The 20664-nt window shown below is 50.4% G+C and overlaps 1 protein-coding gene across 4 annotated transcripts; it reads right to left on the reverse strand.

Moving 5' to 3' along the window:
* On the reverse strand, positions 1-18777 carry MSANTD2 (Myb/SANT DNA binding domain containing 2; the record flags this gene model as incomplete). 4 transcript variants are annotated; one of them, XM_079545798.1, is made up of 5 exons in its annotated part: positions 1-853; positions 6517-6577; positions 8183-8441; positions 9035-9079; positions 18280-18777. In XM_079545798.1, the coding sequence occupies 5 exons, from the start codon at positions 18775-18777 to the stop codon at positions 1-3; spliced, it is 1716 nt and encodes a 571-aa protein (XP_079401924.1). The 4 variants fall into 4 exon arrangements, with proteins under 4 accessions (XP_079401924.1, XP_079401927.1, XP_079401926.1 ...); XM_079545801.1 differs by lacking the exon at positions 9035-9079 and having other exon boundaries at positions 8183-8285; XM_079545800.1 differs by lacking the exon at positions 9035-9079.
* Between the last annotated feature and the right edge of the window lie 1887 nt (positions 18778-20664).

A 20664-nucleotide genomic window follows, 5' to 3' on the forward strand; every position in this document is an offset into this window, starting at 1 on the left:
TCAGTTGTTGAATTTTAAGGGGTATCCAATGGCTTTTTCCAGGCACTCTACCAAAGAGCCAGCGGAAAGAAAATCCCTCTCCACTTCCACAAATTTGATGTAGATGGATTTTGGGGAGACCCCGGGCTCTACGACGCAGTTCTGAGATAAAAACGCGTTGATCCCAACCCACTCTTTGCTGAAGGTTTTGGTGTTTGCCTGAAAATGTAAAAACAGGCACTGCTGGAGAGTCCTGACCTCGGCGATGCCGAGGTAACAGTAGATGATGCGGGCGGACTCCATCTCCACCCGCAGCGAGGCCTGTGGCGACGGCGCCTCCAGCTCCCCCGGAGTCTCATGGCTGGGATCGGCGCCCCGTGGCTCGGCCAGAGGCGAGTGTGGCTTCTCGTGGCACTCCTCGTAGCCGATGGCGTACAGACCCGGGCTTTTGGGGATGCCCCCGGGCAATAAATACTGGACGACGTTGCCTCCCGTCGGCTTGGAGTGAGCGATGGGTATCCAGTCAATCTCCATGTGCAGCTCGAGGCACCTCGCTTCGCTGATGGTGATCTCCAGGAATTTGTAGTACACGTTCTTCCAGTTCATTTTCTGCACTCTGGTCATGATGACTCTGCCCTCCGGCTTCTCCGAGTTGAAATACTCCCGGAGCCGTTTGCCCAGCGGCACCTGCGAGCTGATCTCCGCGTAGTGGTAGCGAATGTCCTCCTTCCAGCGCGTGTTGTAGCCGATGCCGAAAATGGCCAGTTTGTTGGAGAGGTGCAGCCTGGAGAAGTCCGTCCAGCTCTGAAACAGCTCCCACTTCAACTGGACAGACTCCAAGATTTGCATAATGTTCTGCATGACGTCGCGCTTCCTGGAAAAACGGACAGAAGCGTAAAGCTGTCAGTAACGGCCCGGAGCTGCAAACCATCCCGGGCTACAGGAGAAAGCACCGCCCGCACAGCAGGGCTGAGCCCCAGCTCTGCTTCCCAGGCCCCTCTATGATGTGGGAAGACCACAGCAAACACCACCAGCAGCAGCACCGGGCCGCGCAGGCCGCTCCTCAAGCAGTGGGCATCCCACTCCTGCATGCGTCCCGCATCCGTACGGGAGCTGCCGGGCTGTAACACCACCACCGTCATTAACCTCATTAACAACAAAAACAATAAACAAAGCAGAACTTCATCACATCTCTCTAGCAAGATACACCTGCTGGAGAAGGTATTTAGTGCGACAAGATCTGCAGGAGAGAACCTGGAGAGGAGAACCAGAGCTGCCCTGCACACAGCTCTGAGGAAGGTTCGGCTGCCAGCCCCTGCATCGCGCTGCGCACAGCTCGCACCCCTGCTGCTGGAGGCCACGGCAGCAAACGGCTCCCAGGTCAAAGGAACGCAGCACTCGGTCACTGACAGACGTGCACACCCTGAGACACCTTGCTGCGCGTTCCTTCAGCTTAGCCTGCTGTTCCCTTGCACAAGTTCAAGTGCATTTGCCTTCACCTTGCTTTAAAGCAAAGTCAGAAAAAAGCACAGAACTTTGTTTGGGGTTTTTTCGTGCTTCCATAATCCGAAAAATGTCACGGATTTTTTTTCCAGCTTTCCCACTCTCCCTGTGACCTGGGGCTGTTGCTTCCAACCAACTGCGCACAGCCATCCTCCTCTTGTTTGAGTATGACTACTGCACCCAGAAGCTGTGTGTGCAGCCCACCAGAGGGGAAATAAAGAAGCTCCTGCATCTCCAAAGATCTCTTTTGGCTGTCAGTAACAGGACAGCAGCAGGGAGGCAAGCAGCACTGCAGGCATTCACACTTCACTAAGCGATCAGGTGGGAGCTTTTGCATACAACTGAAGCAAGCTGGAACAGCTTCCTTCCTGATGAATGAGACGCTTAGGGCACGGTTAGTGGAGAGAACTACTGATTTCAGGAGTTACTGTTCTATAATCCAATCTGTAGGAAGACAATGCAGCTGTGTTGGTAACTGAGAAACCTCTCAGTCCAAGAACTGTGATTTGGAAGCTGCTCACTCAACCCTCCCTAGAACTGTCCTTCCACAACAGCTCCCAACAGCTAGGGCACGGGCTGCTGAGACAGTAAGGTCAGAAGTATCCACTTGTTATGGAGCAAGTGCTTAAGCAAGAGCAGACAGCATCCCTCAGACTGCAGGGAATAGGAACGGGGCTGGTACTCAGTTGCTTCTTTACCCCACGTGGAACAGAAGCACGTTCCTTCTTCCACTGTTCATAGAATCACAAAATCATAAGGTCCCAGAATCATTGAGGCTGAAAAAGACCCCCTAAGATCCCCGAGTCCAACTCACCCCACTGTGCTCCCTGCCCACCTCCCTCCGTGCCACATCCCCACGGTTCTGGAACCCCCAGGGATGGTGACCCCACCACCTCCCCGAGCAGCCGTGCAGTGCAGCACCAATTTGCACTATACTGATGTAACAGTGCAAAGAAAAAAGGTCTGGGTTCTACAGACCCTTTCAACAGTGCAGGAGGGCTTCAATTACATGGCCTCTCATCCCAGAAAACTGCTTCTTGGAGGTGCTGCACATCCACATGAAGCCCCACACGCTGGGTCTGAGCAGCCCAGGCTGAAATCACTCTCCTCACAGCAAGACTCATCTCAAACTTGCAGTTTAGACATCTGGAAGTGCAAGTTCATCCTCTGGAGACAAAAGGGATAAGGTGACACGGGAAGCAGCCGGCTGAGCGCAGGGCTGTGCGACAGCAGCCTGTGTTTCACCAGCATTCATTGCATTCAAGAGGAAGCTGAATGCAATTTAAGGAAACGGTCCTATCCAAACCCAGACACGCCAGAATGCAGTGTGGGTAGATTTTCATTCAACAGTAGAGGAACAGAGCTAAGAACAACAACAGAAAGAACAACACCTTTATTAATTACACCATAAATACTATTGCTAAGCTCAGTTCAGCACAAAACACAGCTGAAGCTCTGAAGAAAAATAAAAATTAGTCATTCAAACTACTGCTGAACAAGAATAATTTCACTAGAGAATCCCCAGCAGTGCTTCACGTATCAGAGGAGACACGGGCTTCAGAGGAAGCAGGAGGGACAAAAGATGTTAGAAAAGCAGCTCTCAGTCTTTCTTGAACTGGGGAACCCGAGCTCCACATGTGGCCTCCTGAGGGCAGAGCAGAGAGGAGGAGAACCCCAGCACAGCAGGGCGCACTGCTGGCCCCTTCTTTCTGCTGGCTGCAGGAGGAAACACCAACAGACAGCAAAAGCCAGACTGCTACTTCTCTCTTTAAGGAGATACACGGTACCTGAGCAAGCAGAGCTCATCCTGGCTCAGCCCTGCACGCCACTGGGCTATCTCGTTTCTCAACTGTAGAAGGTGCCCTCGAGCTGCGTTTTACCACATCGTCGGTCCGCGACCCCCAGCGCCTGGCTCACACCGGTCAATGCATCGCTTCCTCCTCAGAAGCTTTTGCAATTCAAACGAGGAAAGACTCGAGACTTGGTGCAAATTTGTTCTAAGGCACGGTTTCCAAACAAAAGCAGACTTCAAAGAAACCGAAACAGCTGGTTTCAGTGAAGGATTTAACTCCCCAAGCATTTCTAGTTCAACTTCAAAAAGCCTGCAGTCAAAAAACACACTCCTCTGAAATTTAAAATGGTAGAACAGAGTCTGAAGCAGTTTTCACTTCTCCAAAACATTTACTTGGAGGGAAGAGCAAAGGAAATGCACCAGCACGGCCCATGTGGGAGAGCCCAGCTGACAGAGCAGAGGGCAAGGATGCAGCTCACCTACCAGCTCTTTCCTCCCACACCTCTGGGAATAAGGCAACCCACGAAACAGAGGAGATCTCCGTGCACCTCACACCACGCAGACTGCCTGTTTTCTACCCAAAGCCAGGAGGCAGCGCCGCCACTGCCAAGAGGCCGTGCAACCTGCAACCTGCTGCGAGGCACTGAGAGGCGCACAGCCCGGCCGGCGTCGCGCTCCCACCTTCTTCCCTCCTGTCAGGAAAATAATCCTGCCTTGTTTCTTACAAAGCCATCTCCCATGTTTCTCTGCAAGTTGCTCTGCTCGGCTCTGCAGTTCCCCCCCCTGGAGCACAGAGGGCTCCTGCTGGACCATCTCCTGCCAGACCTCTGCTGGTTTTCACAGCCCCAGGACCACAGCTGGGAACCTGGAGGTGGTGGCACTGCAGAGCAATTCCTTCCGACCTCCCAGAGCAGGGAGAAGCAAGGGTAGCATTTCAAGATCGCGTGCACCTACAGTCAGGCAGCACCACCACGTAAATTCTGCACTTTGCACATGTTGAACGCATCATCACCCCCCATTTCACTGAGACCACTTCTGCTTCAAACTTCCACGTGCAAAAGAAAGCAGATGAACTGAAGGTCTGCTTTCTTTGCAATAAGCTACATGCATTTTAAAACCCGGGCCAAAAACAAGAATCTGTTTGGTATTATTTGCTATGGCTTTTAAAATTAGACAACTCTTTTTTTAAAAGATGATAAATAAATACTCAGCTTATCTACAGTACCAGTAAGGCTTCTCCAGACAGCTTGTAATCATTCCAAACTCAACACTGGTTTCCTTATCCAATGTCCAAGACAACTGCTGAGGCAATGAACTGGACAAAGCAAACCCTGCCACAGCAGCATGCAGGGATCCTCCACTTTCCAAAAACCCAACCTGAAAAGCTGCCTTTGACGCCTCCTACTAAGAGCCTGACAGTGCAGAAGGCAGGGAGAACTCTTATTTAATTCTTTGCTTTCCATTGCTTGATGTAGTAAAAAGGCAGAATTTTCAAGTTTCTTTCAACTTTAAAAGATTTCAGAGTTTAAAAGTTCCTCGTTCCTCATAGCAGAGGAAAAAAAAAAAAGGCATTTTCAGCAAATTTCTGTGTTGGAAGTCACTTTGTGCTTTCACTGAGCACCGACTGGCTTATCATCCACACGCTTCACAATATGCCCAGGAGTTCAGAGGCCTCCATACATTTTAGAGAGAGCTTGAGGGGCAGAAAAGAAACCCCAGCTCTGAGCAGTCTGAGCTCCAGCCACGCACCTGCACAACAACAAGCTGGCAGAGAAAACTCAGGCAGTCTTCACACAACACGAGCTTCTCTGAGCTTCGGCCTCAGAGCATTCAGAATTCTTTTCTGTGCAACTCCCTCAGGCATGCCTTGAAGGTAGAATTTGCAGGCAGAATTATCCCAGAGCCATCCTAACGAGCTGTTCAAAGAGGTGATGATGTTTATGCTGAAAAACAAGTGTTTTCCTTCATGCCCATCCCTGAGATGCTACACTGAATTCTGTTCATATGAAGAGAAAAATCACCATCAAGACAGCTTAACCCTGGAAATTCCACTGAGGACTTTGATGAAGCAAAGCCATCACAATGCAGGCTTTTCATTAAAAATAACTACATACATATGTGGAATTTTTAAAAATCATTTACTTCCAGTAAAAAGCCTCTGTTGCTAACCAGAGACACTACATAAACCTGTACAGCATGATGAATTACTGTCCTACACAAACTCACTTTGCAGCCTAAGAAACGCCATACTGACTTCAGCCAGCTCAGTAAGCCATGGGGAGAAGTGGTGCAAGACACTGTGCCCACATGTGCCCCCCCGAGGGGCCTGCAGGTGGATTTGAGACAGCTCATCCCACTACAGACAGAGCTACACTTACCCTACAGGGTTTGAAACCCAAGAGGCTGGAAGAAAGCAGCCCTGCTCTGCAGGACCGTGGCACGATTCATTTTTTGAAACACCCTGTGTTATTGTTGGCGAGGCAATGGAGATTCACATGCTTAAAACATTTTAAATGCTGCAGTATTTGTCAGATTAAACCAATCCAAAAGGTTACAAGCCAGCTCTGGAAAGTTATGAAAATAAAAGAAATCACAAACTTTGGCATGCTTTCCACCACAGAGGGAAATGCACGAACTTTTAATGTGACATTACTCACGCGAGCCAAGTCAACAGCACGCACTACTACTGAGGGAGCCTCACTTCTCACTCGCTTTCCTCCACTTATGATCCATTGAAAATATCTGGTCAGCACCACCTGGGCATGCAGGTCACGGTCCTGCCACTGGTGTAGTGGAAAATATACACCACAACATAATTACTGCTCTTTAAAAAAAAAAACTTATTGTTTTTCCTTGTACCCAACTGGGCAAAATTCAGGCAACTTCAGGCAGATGGCAAAAACAGATTTCAGAAAGCTCAAGAGCCTGGGCTCATCCCGTGATAACCACAGCCTGCCACACACAGCCCCGGCATCCTGAGGTGGGTCCGAGCCGCACGTTCAGTCCTCGCATTCAGTGGGGAGCCGTTCTGTCGGCCGTATGATGGAGCCAAGAAAGGACAAAGCTGTGAAGCTTTTCAAACGTTCTGAGGTAACTGGAATAACGCATAAAGCAGATTCAAGTGTATGAATAGTCTTGCACAATGTATTTATAATTATAATCAGAAGTTTCAAACATCCTCCCTCCTGCACAACATCCCCAGGGAAATGCATTCCAGGGTAAAGCATTCATAAATTACTTACTGAGCGTCTTCTGAAGATTCCTGTTTTATCTTTAATGTTCTTTTTGTGGTAGGCATTTCATCTGAAAGGTAAGACCCAACACAGTTATATTTTAAAATAAAAGGCAGCAGGAATATTACTCATTTTATTTTTTTAAGGCTGAAGTTACAATCCATCTTATTTCCTAAGCCCACCAAGCCCTGCCACACGCACAAGGCAGCTCCAGTTCCTACATTAAGTGGAGTTTTTGGTTTTCCTTAGGAAATGATGTGGTCAGTTACAAGATCTGTACCTGCCTCTGCAAGTGCAAAACCTTTCAAGGACAAGAGCATAATTCCTGCAATTAAATCACAAGTCAATTTAATTACTAACTACACCGAGGGAAAAAAAGAAAGACTGTTCTGCTTTCAATAGCACATTTAAACAGCGAGCACCAGGACGAATGCATCTGTATTCCATTTAGATTTTATGTGCCAAACGCTTCTCTCTTAACTTCTCTCGACATCAGGAATGCTGTCACCCCAAGCACACACAAATCTCTCTGTAATTCAACTGAAGGAAAACGGTGACAAACCAGGAGACCACAGTTTGAGTCACCAGAACAACCAGATGGAATTAGCTGCCATTTACATACGTTTTGAAACTTCGCCGTCTCCCCACCATTTCTCTCCCACATATTTCTGACTTCTAAGCTCCCAGAGGAAGAAGTCTGAGAGAACCAGAATGTGGTTAATTTGCAAGTTGGCTGCTTTAATATCAAACTGCAATTTAAGACTCTTTTACAGCGTTCACCGCCCCCAGTCCCCTGAACAAAGATGTGTGCAGACAGGTGACTGCATCTCCTTCCTGTCCCCACTTCAGCCCGCAGATCACAAGGAAAACCACATCAACATCTTTTCCCTACTTTGTGTTCTAACTGCTGGATTTGATCAACTTCTATTTCCTCCATGAAAAGAATTCCTTTTCCTCCATGCTTCACGTCGTAACACAGTGGTCAAGACACAAATGCACTTGAAGAAACCCACTTCTTCACTGCAGCTGGACACGACAGCTCAGATCAGTGTGCTCGCTTTGCTGATCGAGAATGTGGTGGCTGGCTCCGTTGGACAAACTGAAACAGCCACAGGCAACAACCAAATCTCCAAATTAGCTCATGTGCTCGTTTGTATGCACTGAAGCTGACACTACTAATTCAAGCAGGAAAAGCATTCCGAACACCACACATCTGGATACAAGCATATCCGTGTGCTTGAAGCAAACACAGCAGTTAGGATGTATGGGAAGAAGGAGAAAACAGTCATTGGTACGAATAGGAGCAGCCTGGAAGTAAACAGTGGATGAGCGGTAGCTGGACCCAAGGACCTCAAAGCTGGGCACTGCTGACAGGGAAGCACCTTCCTGGTCCCATCGGGGGAAGAAAAACTGAGCAGTGGGTGGAAGGGACAGGGAGCCAGGGAACGTACTGCCTCCCTTGCCAAGGTTTATGGCCACATCACCCTTCTTTTCTCCTGATCCTGATACTCCAGCAGCCTCCAAGAACCACTGTCTGCTTTTGATGGTTATTTCCCTTTCCTCCCCATGGACATCAGTTGTTTAGCACTTGAGCACACTACGTCCCAAACATGAAAGGGGGGACTGTACGAACACAGAGCACAGAGAGTGGGGAAGCATTAACAGGACTCCTTACCTAATTCCTGCTCACCAGTCTGGTAGCAATGAAGATCCTGACTGTGGTTTCCCCAGTCCTCCTGCGAGTACTCCTCCATGGTGCTGCCATCCGACTCCAGCTCCTGGTACAAGCCACTGCTGTTGATGAGGACAGGCTGGCAGGGCTGGGAATCCCATCCTCCCTGGCCAAACACCTGCTCCAGCTGTTCGAACGTGTAGCTGCTTTTCCTCTTCCCAACACCATGCTCCTTCACACGGCTGTAACACCTGCGAAGGGTCTAAGACAGAAAGCTGCGTGTTACTCACCCAAAGGTGCTGCTTCAGCAGTGCACACATAGCAGACAGTTACATGACTGCCAGGCAGAGTTTAGAATTTTACTTCTGCTGATCAGTACTTGCCACACGCTCATGAGCTAAATGCAAGGCTGTCAAGTTAATCTGCACCTGGCAGGAAGCATCATTATGTACCTGATGCTCCTGATGCAGGTTTTAGCTTTAACATCTACAACACAGAACAGAGTTGTACAGCAGCTACAGGTTCATTGATTTAACTTGGGCAATTGATTTATTTATTCTCCTCCCCATTTCAAACCCCCCCAGATCTGCCACGTAACACAGGGAAAATAAACAACAGATCCCCAGTCAGAGATACCAATCAGCCAAGAAAATGCACACCGACTACAAGAGGGGGAAAGCAGAGCCGGTGTCGTGCCCACAGCCTGAAGAAGGTGAAGCAGGGAGGAGATGGAAAGGAAGAAAGAAAGAAGTCCCCAAAAGCACAGACAGTCCAACCTTCCTTACTCTGGTAAGAAGACACAAGGTACAAAATGTATGCCTAAGCTATTCAGCTAATAAAATATATATTACTTACATATTTTGCATTCCTTACTAACTCACTCTGTCTCTTGTGAAGCTGCTGAAATTTAAAAGAGGTCAAATCAATAATGCTCCACATTCCCAGACTTTGATATCAATCATTAAGAAAGAAACATAACTCAGGCAGCTCTGGCTAGTAATTCACTACGACAGCTTTCAGCGCTAAGGTTGAAGCCTCCAAAAATGACAAATCCAAAAACCCGACCTGGTTTTGGTGATCTCTACCATCCTGTGCTACTGGCCAAGCTGGCAGCTACACATAACACCCACTGCCTGACAGAAAGGCAGAGCTGCAGACAAAACTCATAGACTTGTACAGTTCCCCCCTAGTCCAGATGCAGGCAGATATTTGGGTGGGGAAGAACCTTTGTGTGCATCTCTCAATGTGTTTTTAATTCAACCACCACTCTGCTTTTAAAGGATAGCATCATGCTCCAACTTTATCTTGCAAATCTCAGCAATTTGCAGACTGATAGATTTGTAGAACACATTTTCTCACACAACATTCATTAGGTTGTTCAGATGCTACACAGAATGGCAATCTAAGCCACCTCTAGAGCTCCAAAGAGGCAATAATTCGGGAATAGTTTGGTCATCCTGTTTTCTGAAGAAGGACTACAGCTCTTAAGCAACAAGCAAGTACACATCATTGCATAAAATGGTTGGTTTTCCCCCAAAAGGAACTTTACATCTACAGAAAGCTCCAACACCTCCAATGCTCCTCAAACACCTTGTTCAACAGCATCAGCAGGAGAGGAATACACTCCTAGCCCATCTCCTTGTGATATTCAGCGCCCTGGGAGCAGCAGCAAAGCTGCTAAGCAGCAAGTCAGTTTTACTCTGCTGTTTCAAAACCAAAAAAACAACACACAGCAAAAGCCCAATGAGCCCACAGGCAGCAATAAGCACCACTTTCTATCAGCTGCTCTGGGAAAGCGATCGGGGATTCTCAGCTGGGCAGCACCAGCCTCTCCTGATTCTGTCTTTGCTGTCTCTCAGGATAAAACAGGCAGATCCTCCTTGGACCAGCAAATTTTTACATTTCCAACACCTCTGCTGCAATTGGGGTAGAAAACAACCAGAATCAAGAACCCGTCCATGAGAAGTGTCACTACTCACTGCAGACAAATTCATTTCTATGCCTGGGGGTACAGATAAGTTTAGTTGGCAAAGCTTCAACAACAACACCTTTGGAAGCATTGAGAAGATTTGGAATGGCCAGGTGTGCCTCAGGTTGCATATCAGGAAAAATTCATTCTCCAAAGGAGCAGTGATTCTCAGGCACCAGCTGCCCAGGAAAGTGGTGCCGCCACCATCCTGGAGGTGCTCCAGACCACTGAGAGATGGTCAGTGGCTGCTGGTGGGGTGGGCTGGGTTAGACTCGGTGATCTTGAAAGCTTTTCCAACCTGAAAGATTCTGTGAGCTCTTAGCTAGATGGCACAGCCTCCACCCAGCAGTGCCGTGATCTACATGCCTGTCCACATCTAGTGTCACAATTACCTTTCCATGACACCCTATCAAACGCTGGCTGCTGGCCTCGGCCAGGTCCAGTGACACAGGATAGCACTCAGCACCACTCAACTCTTAATGGAAGGGAGGAGTCCTCGGGTCTATGAAGTGAGGAAGCTGAAGTGAGGAAGGCAGTATCCAGAGGCTACCTGCCTCATCACACCAGGATACTCACGAGTAACAAAAGATGAAACCATAGCGGGACAAAAGAAATGGCTTGTGAAGTCTAGGGTGGTTTTACAGCATGTAGGGATGACTGGAGCCATGAAAGCTCCTGAAACCTGCATTCCCACACTGGCTGGAGCACAAGGAAACAGAACTGACTACAGGTGGTCGAATCCTCTGCTCTACACACAGGCTCATGAACTTTCAGGTTAAAAAAATGTGTGAAAGGCAGGAGAACATCAGGTCTAAATAAGAATATCACCACCAGAAGCCCTATTTCTGTACTTCTGAACTGAAGCATCAGTTCTCACAATAAAAAGGGAAGAAAGCACAGCTTGAACTCTAAAGAGAGCCGTACCACACAGCAGAAAGGCAGCTGATGACTTAGTGCTCGAGAAACCAAGTCTACCACTGCTCCACAGAACATGAGCAAATCCATCCTTAACACTGCAGTCGTGCAGAACCTACTGCAGACCTGCCTGAAGTGGCTCCAGCTCTGCACGTGGCCACACGTCTGCCAGATCACAGCACTCAGAGATACACCGGCAGTCAAATTAATTTTTTACACCAAAGAACAAAGCCTCAATTGCATCCTGATGTGCCTCCATGCCAAAAATTTCCTGAAAGTTCTGGCTCCAGACCAGAGGACTCCAAAATGAAACAATGAAAGTGATGTAAATGCCTCAAGGGAAGACAGGTGGTCAGGGAAGTAGAGAAGTCAGTCACCAAACTGAGACAGAAACCAGGCATCTCTTTGGATGATGACTTGAAGAAGCAAAGTCATGCTGTGAGACACAGCCAAGGGATGCTCAGGCAGTACCATAAGCCACACATTTTTAAGGCAGGTTACCTCTAGGAGCCAGAATCTAACAAAAAAATTCAGTGGATTTTTCACCACTGCCAGTTTCTGAACCACAGTTCAACACATCTAAACAAACCAAGCCTGGACAGGTATTATTTACAGAGGCATCAAACCCTATGGCAGAGGCCAGCCTAGATGACTATAAACGTATTTCTACACCCCTACACCAAGGATACATGGCTCCTGCTAGCTCTCTGAACCACTGCAGCAGACATCAAGCTGTCCACTTTTACTAACTAAAAAGGAGAGGTTTGGGGGCAGAAATCCCTCAAGTTTCAAGACAAAAACCCTATTGCAACAGCAGGATCTCATGGAGCCCATTAACCTGGGACACTGCAGGACTTTGCCAGAGACTGAGAGAAAGAAGATAAACTGTGGGCTAGGAGATTGCTTTGCCCCAAGTTTACACCAGGGACCACACGGAGGCTATGCTACAGTCTGACAGAGGATGAATTCCACTTCCAAAGCACATCTGGGACCTGGAAGAATTTCACTGATATTCAACCAGTACTAAGGGCTTCCATTCTTTCCATTAAGAGCTAACAGCAGAGCTCTTAAGGGCTAGGACACCCAATAATAGCCCCACATACCATTTTGGTCAGTAAAGGTGTTCTTTCCCACACTACCCAAAAACTACTGTCACTACTGTTCCAAAAACTCCATTCACTACTTACCCCAAAGCAATGAAAGCCATGTTCAGTAGATTGTCCTACCTTTAGAAACACACTCATTCCTTGAAATTAAACATGAGTTTTCACACAAACACTGTGAATGGGACAAGCATCTCCATGCCACCCATGAAGCCTGATGTCCAAAGATAACCCTAAGTACAGCAGTCTGTACCAAAGAAATCCAAGAAGTACTTGATAGGTTAGATACCAGCTATTTGGCAAGCCAAAGGGACCACACAGGCCTACCCCTGTTGGTTCCAGGTCTCAAATGAGCAGGCAGAGCAGGGCCACAGACTAAGAGCAGCACAAACCCTCTTGCAGGTGGTAGGGAAAATGCTCTGCTCCAGAATAAGCTCCAGATGGGAGGCAGAAAGCATCAACACGGGTGGCACCCCATGGGTTACTACTCACATAGTTCTGAAAGCTGGGAGCTTTACACACGATCCTAGAAGCATGCAAACGCCCGTCCTGAGGCTGTGGTCTCCAAAGAAAGGTCCATGCCAGGCGAGTCCAACCTCAGCCTTTGTGATTTAGCTGCACAGAGAAATCGTTATCAATAGAAAGCAACATCTAAATCTAGACCAATAGGAAAAGCTGTAAGAAAAATACCAAAAGCTGTCTTAACTCCAGTTTTCACCAGAAACAATGACCAAAACAAAGGTTAGTAACTGTGGGACCCACAGCAGTCCAGAAAGCATCATCTCCTTAGCCTCCAGATTGACAGATTTAGCAGGATGCAGCAGAATCTGGAACAGTAGTGGAAGTCAATCTGCACCCACACAGGCACTTAAAGCTCTGTGCTTTCACACCAGCTTCATTCTGTTGAACATTTCAGGTGCATTCAGTTACTTCTAGAATAAACAAAATCCAAAATCAACCATCTAGCAACTGCATCATTGCCACTGGGACTCTCTTCTGACGTCAATGCAGTTTCTGCAGTATAACTGCCAATGAGACGTCCACAATTGCAGCCCACTGTGTGTGCAGCCTAGGGGCACGTATTAAAAACTGGGAGGACTTTAAGATCTGGGTCCTAAGTGGTTCCCCTCCTGAGAGGCACAAATAACGTGTGCCCAAACCAAGATTTAACATTCACAACTGTGCTGCCTGCTCAAAGACATGCCAGAGTGAGCTGCTTTTAGCCCCGACCTCTGCAGTAGAAGCAGACAGCTAACTCTGTTTCTCTGGGAGGGGAATCTCAGGGCACACCTGCATGCCAGAGCCTCCACCAAAGTGCTTCTGGCAGAGCTGCTCCCCAGAAAATGCGAAATTCTGGCCTGTGGTGCTAAGCTGCCTCCCTGAACAGCACTCCAGCAAGCGGCCCACACACGGAGCGGACACAGCTGCTGTGCGAGAGCATTCATTGCACGTGATGCTCAAATCTTCCAGAGATGCTCCTCCACGGCAGTCTCATGGTATGTCCAAGAAGCAGTAAAGCAAGTAAACTCTTCAGTGACAAAGAACAGATTCATATTGTCCAGTTTACGAATGTCAACAGAAAGTTGCTCCCACCTACTGGGGCCTGTGAGGTTCTCCAGCGAGGAGTGAGTTCTTGGAGAGCATTCAGGACAGGAACTGCAAAGTGACCCAGCCTGGAAAACTAGAGGCATCTGAACCTACTTAAGACGAAGAAAGATCAAGAGGTAACTTGAACACTGCCTGTGCACATCGCAGAGGGTGGAGCCACAGGGACAAGGATCTCGGCCTGAGTAACAGAAGACAAGGGAAAATACATTAAAAAATGGAAGGCAAAGCTGTTCTGAAGGTGATAAGCTGCTGGTAAAGAGACTGATAACTCCATCCTTGGAAATCCTTTGAAAAGAGAGCCACTCTGCTTAAGGTTATTGAACCCAGTGATGAAATTCTGGGAGAAATTCAATCTCCTGGAGCACATAGAAGGTCACACTGCATTGCTGCAGGAGTCCCATCAGAGACAGCCAGTGCAGCGCTTCCTTCTTTCAAAACGACTTCGCGCTACAAAGATTTAAAAAGAGATTGTTTACATCATAAAGCAGCAAAAAACACAGCCACATTGAAAGTAAACCCTGTCATCATCATCTTACATATAGCTTAAAGCAAGAGAACACGAACAGCTGGCATCCAAGCATAATTCCTCATTCCACCCTGTTTCATGTTAGCAGCACCACTTCTCCCCTTTGCGCCTGCATTCCCCGTGTGAAAGCACATAACTGCTGTCTTCAAGGTGCTTTTTTCACTTTGCAAAGTAAATCACACATTCTGTGGACAATCACAACCCAGCAGACGCCTTCCACCTCCTGCCCAGGTGAGCAGCAGGTCACTGTGTGCAGAAAACAAGCACAAGGTCAACGGGCCTCACCAGGAGCAGAGCTTGCGAATGACATGTTCAGAGGTTGGAAGAGCATGAAACAGTGATGTTCAAGCTCACTGCCTGATCTGAAGCAATAACAAAGCCTACATACTGGATGCACCAGCTTTTTTTGGCCTTCGTATGGAACGTCACAGCACGAGGTGATACTCATTTTTCTGTGATTGTGACTCTGCCACTCGTTAGCAGCTCACCTCCTGCTCTGAAGCAACGATAAGCCTGGTGAAGGGCACAAAATAGAAGTGACTGCATTCAAATCTGGAAAGGGTTTTGCAAAATATCTCATCCTCTGCCTTAAATAATAGTTCTGAGGTCAAAACAAATAGCTGAATGCTCCACAATGCTGCACAGAGGGGATTGGTTTGGGGATGCACAAACTGCTGAGCCAGGCTAATTCTCCAAACTTGGATTGCGATCACACTCAGCAAAGAAGAGCAGGGCTGGAGGAAAAGCACATGTGCTTCAGTAAACAATTCTTTAACAAGAGCTGTGAGATCACAACTGCAGGAATGGTCAGAGCGCACTACTGTGCCAGCAGAGATTCAGGACACAGCTTGGTATGCCAGGATGAGGGAACTGTGAGGCACAGGATGGCTTCTGAGGACCCAACAGGCAGAAATCAAAACAGTGAAACACTCCTGCAGCTCCCAATCCCTGAGCTAGCTGGTCCACAGGCATCAAAGTCATGAAGCCAGGCTCTCACGCAGCAATAAGCTAGGAGAACTTGCTGAAATTATTATGTGTGACCCCCCCGAATCTGAAACAGGCACTCTGGAGTGCAGATCCAAGCAATGGTCTCATTTGCAGACTGCAGGCCAGCACCGCTTATGTGCAGAAAAGCACATGCAGATGTTAGAAGACAGACAAAATGTGAACTGGGACCTTGCTTTACATCCAGTTTGAATTAGGAGAGAATGCATACATACATGCAGTACAACTGGAGAGCTGGAAAACTTTGTTCTGCAGAGCTGACTTTTTCCTCTCTATCTGATTTCTAACACTCCTTGAGATTTGGCAGAGCACGGGAAATTCGGGTGCCCTGAAAGCCAATACTGAGGTCTAATCTACAATGTATTTATAAACTAAGTTGAATTTGACACATTTTAAGCACAATTTACATTCATAATCAATCAGCAAATCCTTACAGCACCGTCCCTTGAGGGACGTTAAGTCCAACTATCCTATAAAATCATGGAAATGGGGGACAGCAGGCTAGTGGAACAGTGAAGCAAAGCACTCATCCATCACCATAGCTTCAGCTCTGCTTTTAGCTCTGACAACGGATAGCATAAGACTATGAAGAGTCTGTGAACCGCCCTTGTTCCAACAGCAAGCCCAAGCCTTCCTGCTCCATCTTAAGATGAAAGTCAAACATCAACCTCTCTGTGTTCAAAGTTTCACCCTCAGCTGAGCAAGAAAGAGCCAAGCTGACAATTCTCCAATTCTAATGCAACTATTTCAATAACTCCTGTAGCAAACTCAACCTTTGGCTCTACCAAAAATGGAGCTTTTCAACGAGGGCCCATTTTTCTTGAAAAGCCCAAGGATCGTGAAAAGCTCTGCCCTGCTGACACGTCCGAATCTCCCGAGAGCGCAGCGACGAAGACCCCCACGGCGGAGCACCGGGGCCGTGCAGGACCTTGGACAGCAGCGCGGCCCGGCGCCAGGCGCAGGGCGGAACCCGCGCGGGATGCCGGCAACCGGGCGAGGCGCCGAGGCGCCAGCGGGAACCAGCGGCGTGCGGAGGACGGCGGCGAGAACCGCTCCTCATCGAGCCTCCGACCCGGCGCCCTCTGTGGACTTCACTTAAGAAGAGTCCGTGCAGTCGAGCTGCGTGTTGGCTAGAAACATCTGTAGGGAAACGTCTAAGAGGTCTTTCAGGAGCTGCTCTTGAAGCTATTGCAGTGCAGTGAGCCTCAGAGTCCTTCTTTCCCTCTAAACCTACATATAAAAACACAATTCATAGTTTCTTTGCAACTTACAAATGTCACTGACAGAAGACTGCTGCCAAAGCGCTTCTCAACAGACAGGAAGAAGTGTCTCTGGTAACAGCACCACGAGCTGCTGGGAAACAGACATTCCAGAGGGCGCTTTCCCACCCCAACCAGAGCCCTCCAAACACACCGCCCAGCCAGGTCAGCTCTGGGACAAATATTCTCCTTACAAACTGCTCTGCACTCGGTGAGGCAATTCCTTGTACAGCTGCAGCCACAGCCAAGGCAGCAGCCCTTAACAACAGCAGCAGGAACTCCCCCAACAACCAGAAACAGTAGGGCTGTGTAGACAAGGAAAACTGCCCTTGGAGCTTTTTCAACACTAGCAAAACTCCAAGTGTCCCAGATTTGTGGAAGGACTGATTGAAGCTGGATGTTGCTCAAAAACAAGAGACTTGGAGAATTTTTGCGGTGCATGAAGTGCCTGCTTCAAAGCAACGTTTCCCTCCCAAATGTTCTGATGCATTCAGGAAAATAAATCCCCAAGCAGAGAGATACAAGAAGTCAAAGAGATGACATAAGAACATACATTCAGAAAGCAAAATGTTTATAAGAAAGAGTTTTGCTTCACTTCAACAGTTTTTCCAAAGACAAATGCTAATCAGACACTGCAGGGCAAAGCCCCTGCTCATTTGCTCCTGAGCATCTCATGGGATGCTCAGTAACACACAGAGCTGCCCACCAGACATACTGCCACCAGTCTCTATTAATACTGCAGGAGTGCCCAGTTCCTTGTTTCATGCATTTTGCAAATCAAAGGTCTGGATGTTTGCACGCAGCCAACCCCAGGCTCCATGGGCCAGCACTACATAACAAACAGAACAGGGCAAAGAGAATCCAACAACACCAGCGATATCAAGAACTAACAAAATGTTCCTTTCTAACTGATCAACATTTTAAGCAACTGCACTGGAAATCAAATGGGTCATGAGAGGGGAAGCAAGCCTTAAGGGACCTCAGCATTTAATTCTGCCTTCTGCACTTTATTCATATTTACAGCCTGAAGCCTGCAGCAGCTCCTATGGATCACAGGTTCCTCACATCCCACCAGTCCTAGTCTACAGCTCCCTCTGTATGAGGGCGGCATTTGGACTGCTGCTCCCTGCCTGAGCCCTGGCTTTCCCTTCTCCCCAAGGAATGACACAAGTAGAGAGCCAACTCTTTAAAATCCAGCACCACAGAAGCCGGCTGGCTGTGCCATTTAACACAGCCCCGTAATTAAAGCAGGCAACCCAGGGGAAACATCATAGCCACGAGGCTACTCCACAGCCATGAAGGGCCCCAGGAGCAAGGGGACCCCAGGAGCAAGGGGACCCCAGGAGCAAGGGGACCCCAGGAGCAAGGGGACCCCAGGAGCAAGGGGACCCCAGGAGCAAGGGGACCCCAGGAGCAAGGGGACCCCAGGAGCAAGGGGACCCCAGGAGCAAGGGGACCCCAGGAGCAATGCTCCATCGCAGAACAACAGGAGCTCCCTTCCCACTACACAGCTGCAACGATGCTGGAGGGCATCAGAGGCTGGGTCAAAATCCCCCCAGGGCCACGGTGCCATAGGATACTGCCTGTGCACGAAGACCCACAGGTGTCACCTAAGCCAGGGGATCCAGCACCAGGCCCACAGCCGAAGGAGGCCGCGGCCCATCCCAAGCTCGAACCCCCACCCCCGGGCCCTCCACGCGCGGGGCCGGGGGTACCTTGATGCGCTCCCGGCACTGCGAGGGGGTGCGCTCGTAGCCCAGCTCGGCCAACGCTCGGGAGACCCGCTCGTACATGGCGGGCCCGGGGGCCTTGCTGCCGAACACGGTGCCGGCGCCCTCCAGCTGCTGGTAGCGGGCCTCCACCAGCCGCTCGTTGCCCCACACGGCGATCAGCGCGTTGGTCTCCGCCGGGGTCCAGGACATCCCCCGGCACGCTGCGGCCGCGGCGGCGGCGGCGGCTCCGCCCGGGGAGAACGAGACGGAGGGCGAGGCTCCGCCGCGGCCCCCCGCCGCCCCGCCGCCCCCCAGCCCGGCCCCGCCGGTTGCCGGCCCCGGGCCCAGCGGGGAGGCGCCGCTGGGGGTGGACGGGTCGGAGAGGCTGGGGTTGCCGTCGCTCAGCGCGCCCGGCGAGCCAGGCGACAGCACCTCCATCTTGGGGATCTTGAGGGGCGGCTCGGCGGCGGGGAGCTGCGAGGAGCCGCAGGACGCCGCCATATTGGAGCTGCCGGACCGAGCAGGCGGAAGTGACGCGCCGTTCGCCGCGGGTGGGACTTCCGGTAGTGGCGAGAAGAGCGGGATGGGGCGCGGGACGAGCGGGGGCGTGGTCGGAGGTGGGCGTGGTCAATGGGGGGCGCGGGGCGTGGCCGTCGGAGGCGTGGCCTTGGCTGGCGGGGCGGGGCTTTATCGATTGTGGGCGTGGTCGTGTTTTCGTGGGCGTGGTTAATTTGCTGCTATCCCGAAGGGGGCGGTGCTTGAGGTGGGGGTGCCCTGAGGGGCGGGTCAGCAGTGGGGCGCCGGGCAGGGGTGGGTCTCCCCACAGGGGTGGGACCGCAGAATCGCCTTGTAAAAAAGGCAGACGGCCCTTGTCTGCCTTTGTGCGCATGAGCTGAATGTCCCCCTAGCATCGGGGCTGAGCATCCCCCAAAGTCTGGGGCTGAGCATCTACTCAGCATCGAGTCCAAGGAACCCCGAGACTCAGGACTGAGAATCCCCCCAAATCCGGACTGAGCACATCCCCAGCCACTGAGCATTCCTCCAAATTTGGGGCTGAGCATACCCCAGCATCAGGACTGAGCACTCTCAAACATCGACACCGAACGCCCTCCTAAGAGCAGGACTGAGCGTCCCTCAGCACAGGGGCTGAGCACCTCCAAACAGCAGAGCTGAGCATCCCCCAGACACAGACTGAGCACTCCCAGTGTAAGGACCAGTGTAAGGACCGTCAATAGAAGGACCAAGCGCCCTCCAATAAAAGGACCAGTGTAAGAACCCCCAGCCTAAGGACAGAGCACAGCACAAAGGCTGCCCCGTGTGTGCCACAGCTGTCCCCCCACCACGATCCCAATTAAATGGGCTTTGAGCAGAGGGGCACCACGGGCTGTGATTGATGAGCGCGGGGCAGTAACGAAGGGGAGCAGGGACCTCCTCGAGCCGCTGCTGGGGACCGCTGGGGGTCCCTAAGGGTGAGCGCTGCTCATCCCATCCCTCTCCCCCGTGCAGCAAAATGCGTTAATTAGCGCCGTGTTGGTTAAACAAACCCGTGCGTGGCACCGGGCGAGGCGAGGGGGGCTGCAGCACATCTGGCGGGGAGCGGCCCGGGAGCAATCAGAGCCGTAATTATCCCATTCTAATTACTGGGATTACCGCGGCTGCGACGTTACACATTTCATGAGCTGCAGGCGCTGGAATAGATTAACCGCCCCCGGGCGGGGGGGGGGGTGCAAAGCTGTGGGTTCTTTGTGACTGGCCGGGGGAGCGGGGCCGTGGGGGTATCCTGGGTGTCCCCATCGGGGTGCACCTCCTACCAATGCCAGGACATGTCCCCAGAAGGGTGCGCCCACTGCCAGTCCTGTGACACATCCCCAGCGAGGTGCACCCACTGTCACCATGTCCCCAGAAGGAATGCACTCACTGCTGGTGTGTCCTCAAAGGGATGCACACGCTGTCAGCCCTGTGACACTCATCGTCACTGCACCCATTGCCAGTTACTGTGACGCATCCCCAGAGGGTTGCATCCCCTGTCACTGCGTCCCAAAGGGGTGTACCTGCTGCCGAGCCCACAACTCGTCCACAGAGGTGTTCAGCCATTGTCAGCCCACTTGCCGGTAGGTTCCCTAAGTGATGCACCCACTGAAACCTTACTAGCATGTCTCACTGCCAGCCTTGCTGTGTGTCCCCAGAGCCGTGTCCCTAGGCCCTGCAATCCCTGCCAATGTGCCCCAGAGTTGGTTCCCTAAAGGGATGCCTCCACTGCTGCTGTGTCCCCAAAAAGCTGCTGCACCCATCACCGCTCCTGCAGGTTTGTTCCCAAAATGTACCCAGGGCTGGATGCCCCAAGAGGCTCAGCTGCACATCCTCAATGCTGGGTGTCCCCAAGGCCAA

Source organism: Tetrao urogallus, assembly GCF_951394365.1.
Source record: "Tetrao urogallus genome assembly, chromosome: 22".
NCBI classification, from domain to species: Eukaryota; Metazoa; Chordata; class Aves; order Galliformes; family Phasianidae; genus Tetrao; species Tetrao urogallus.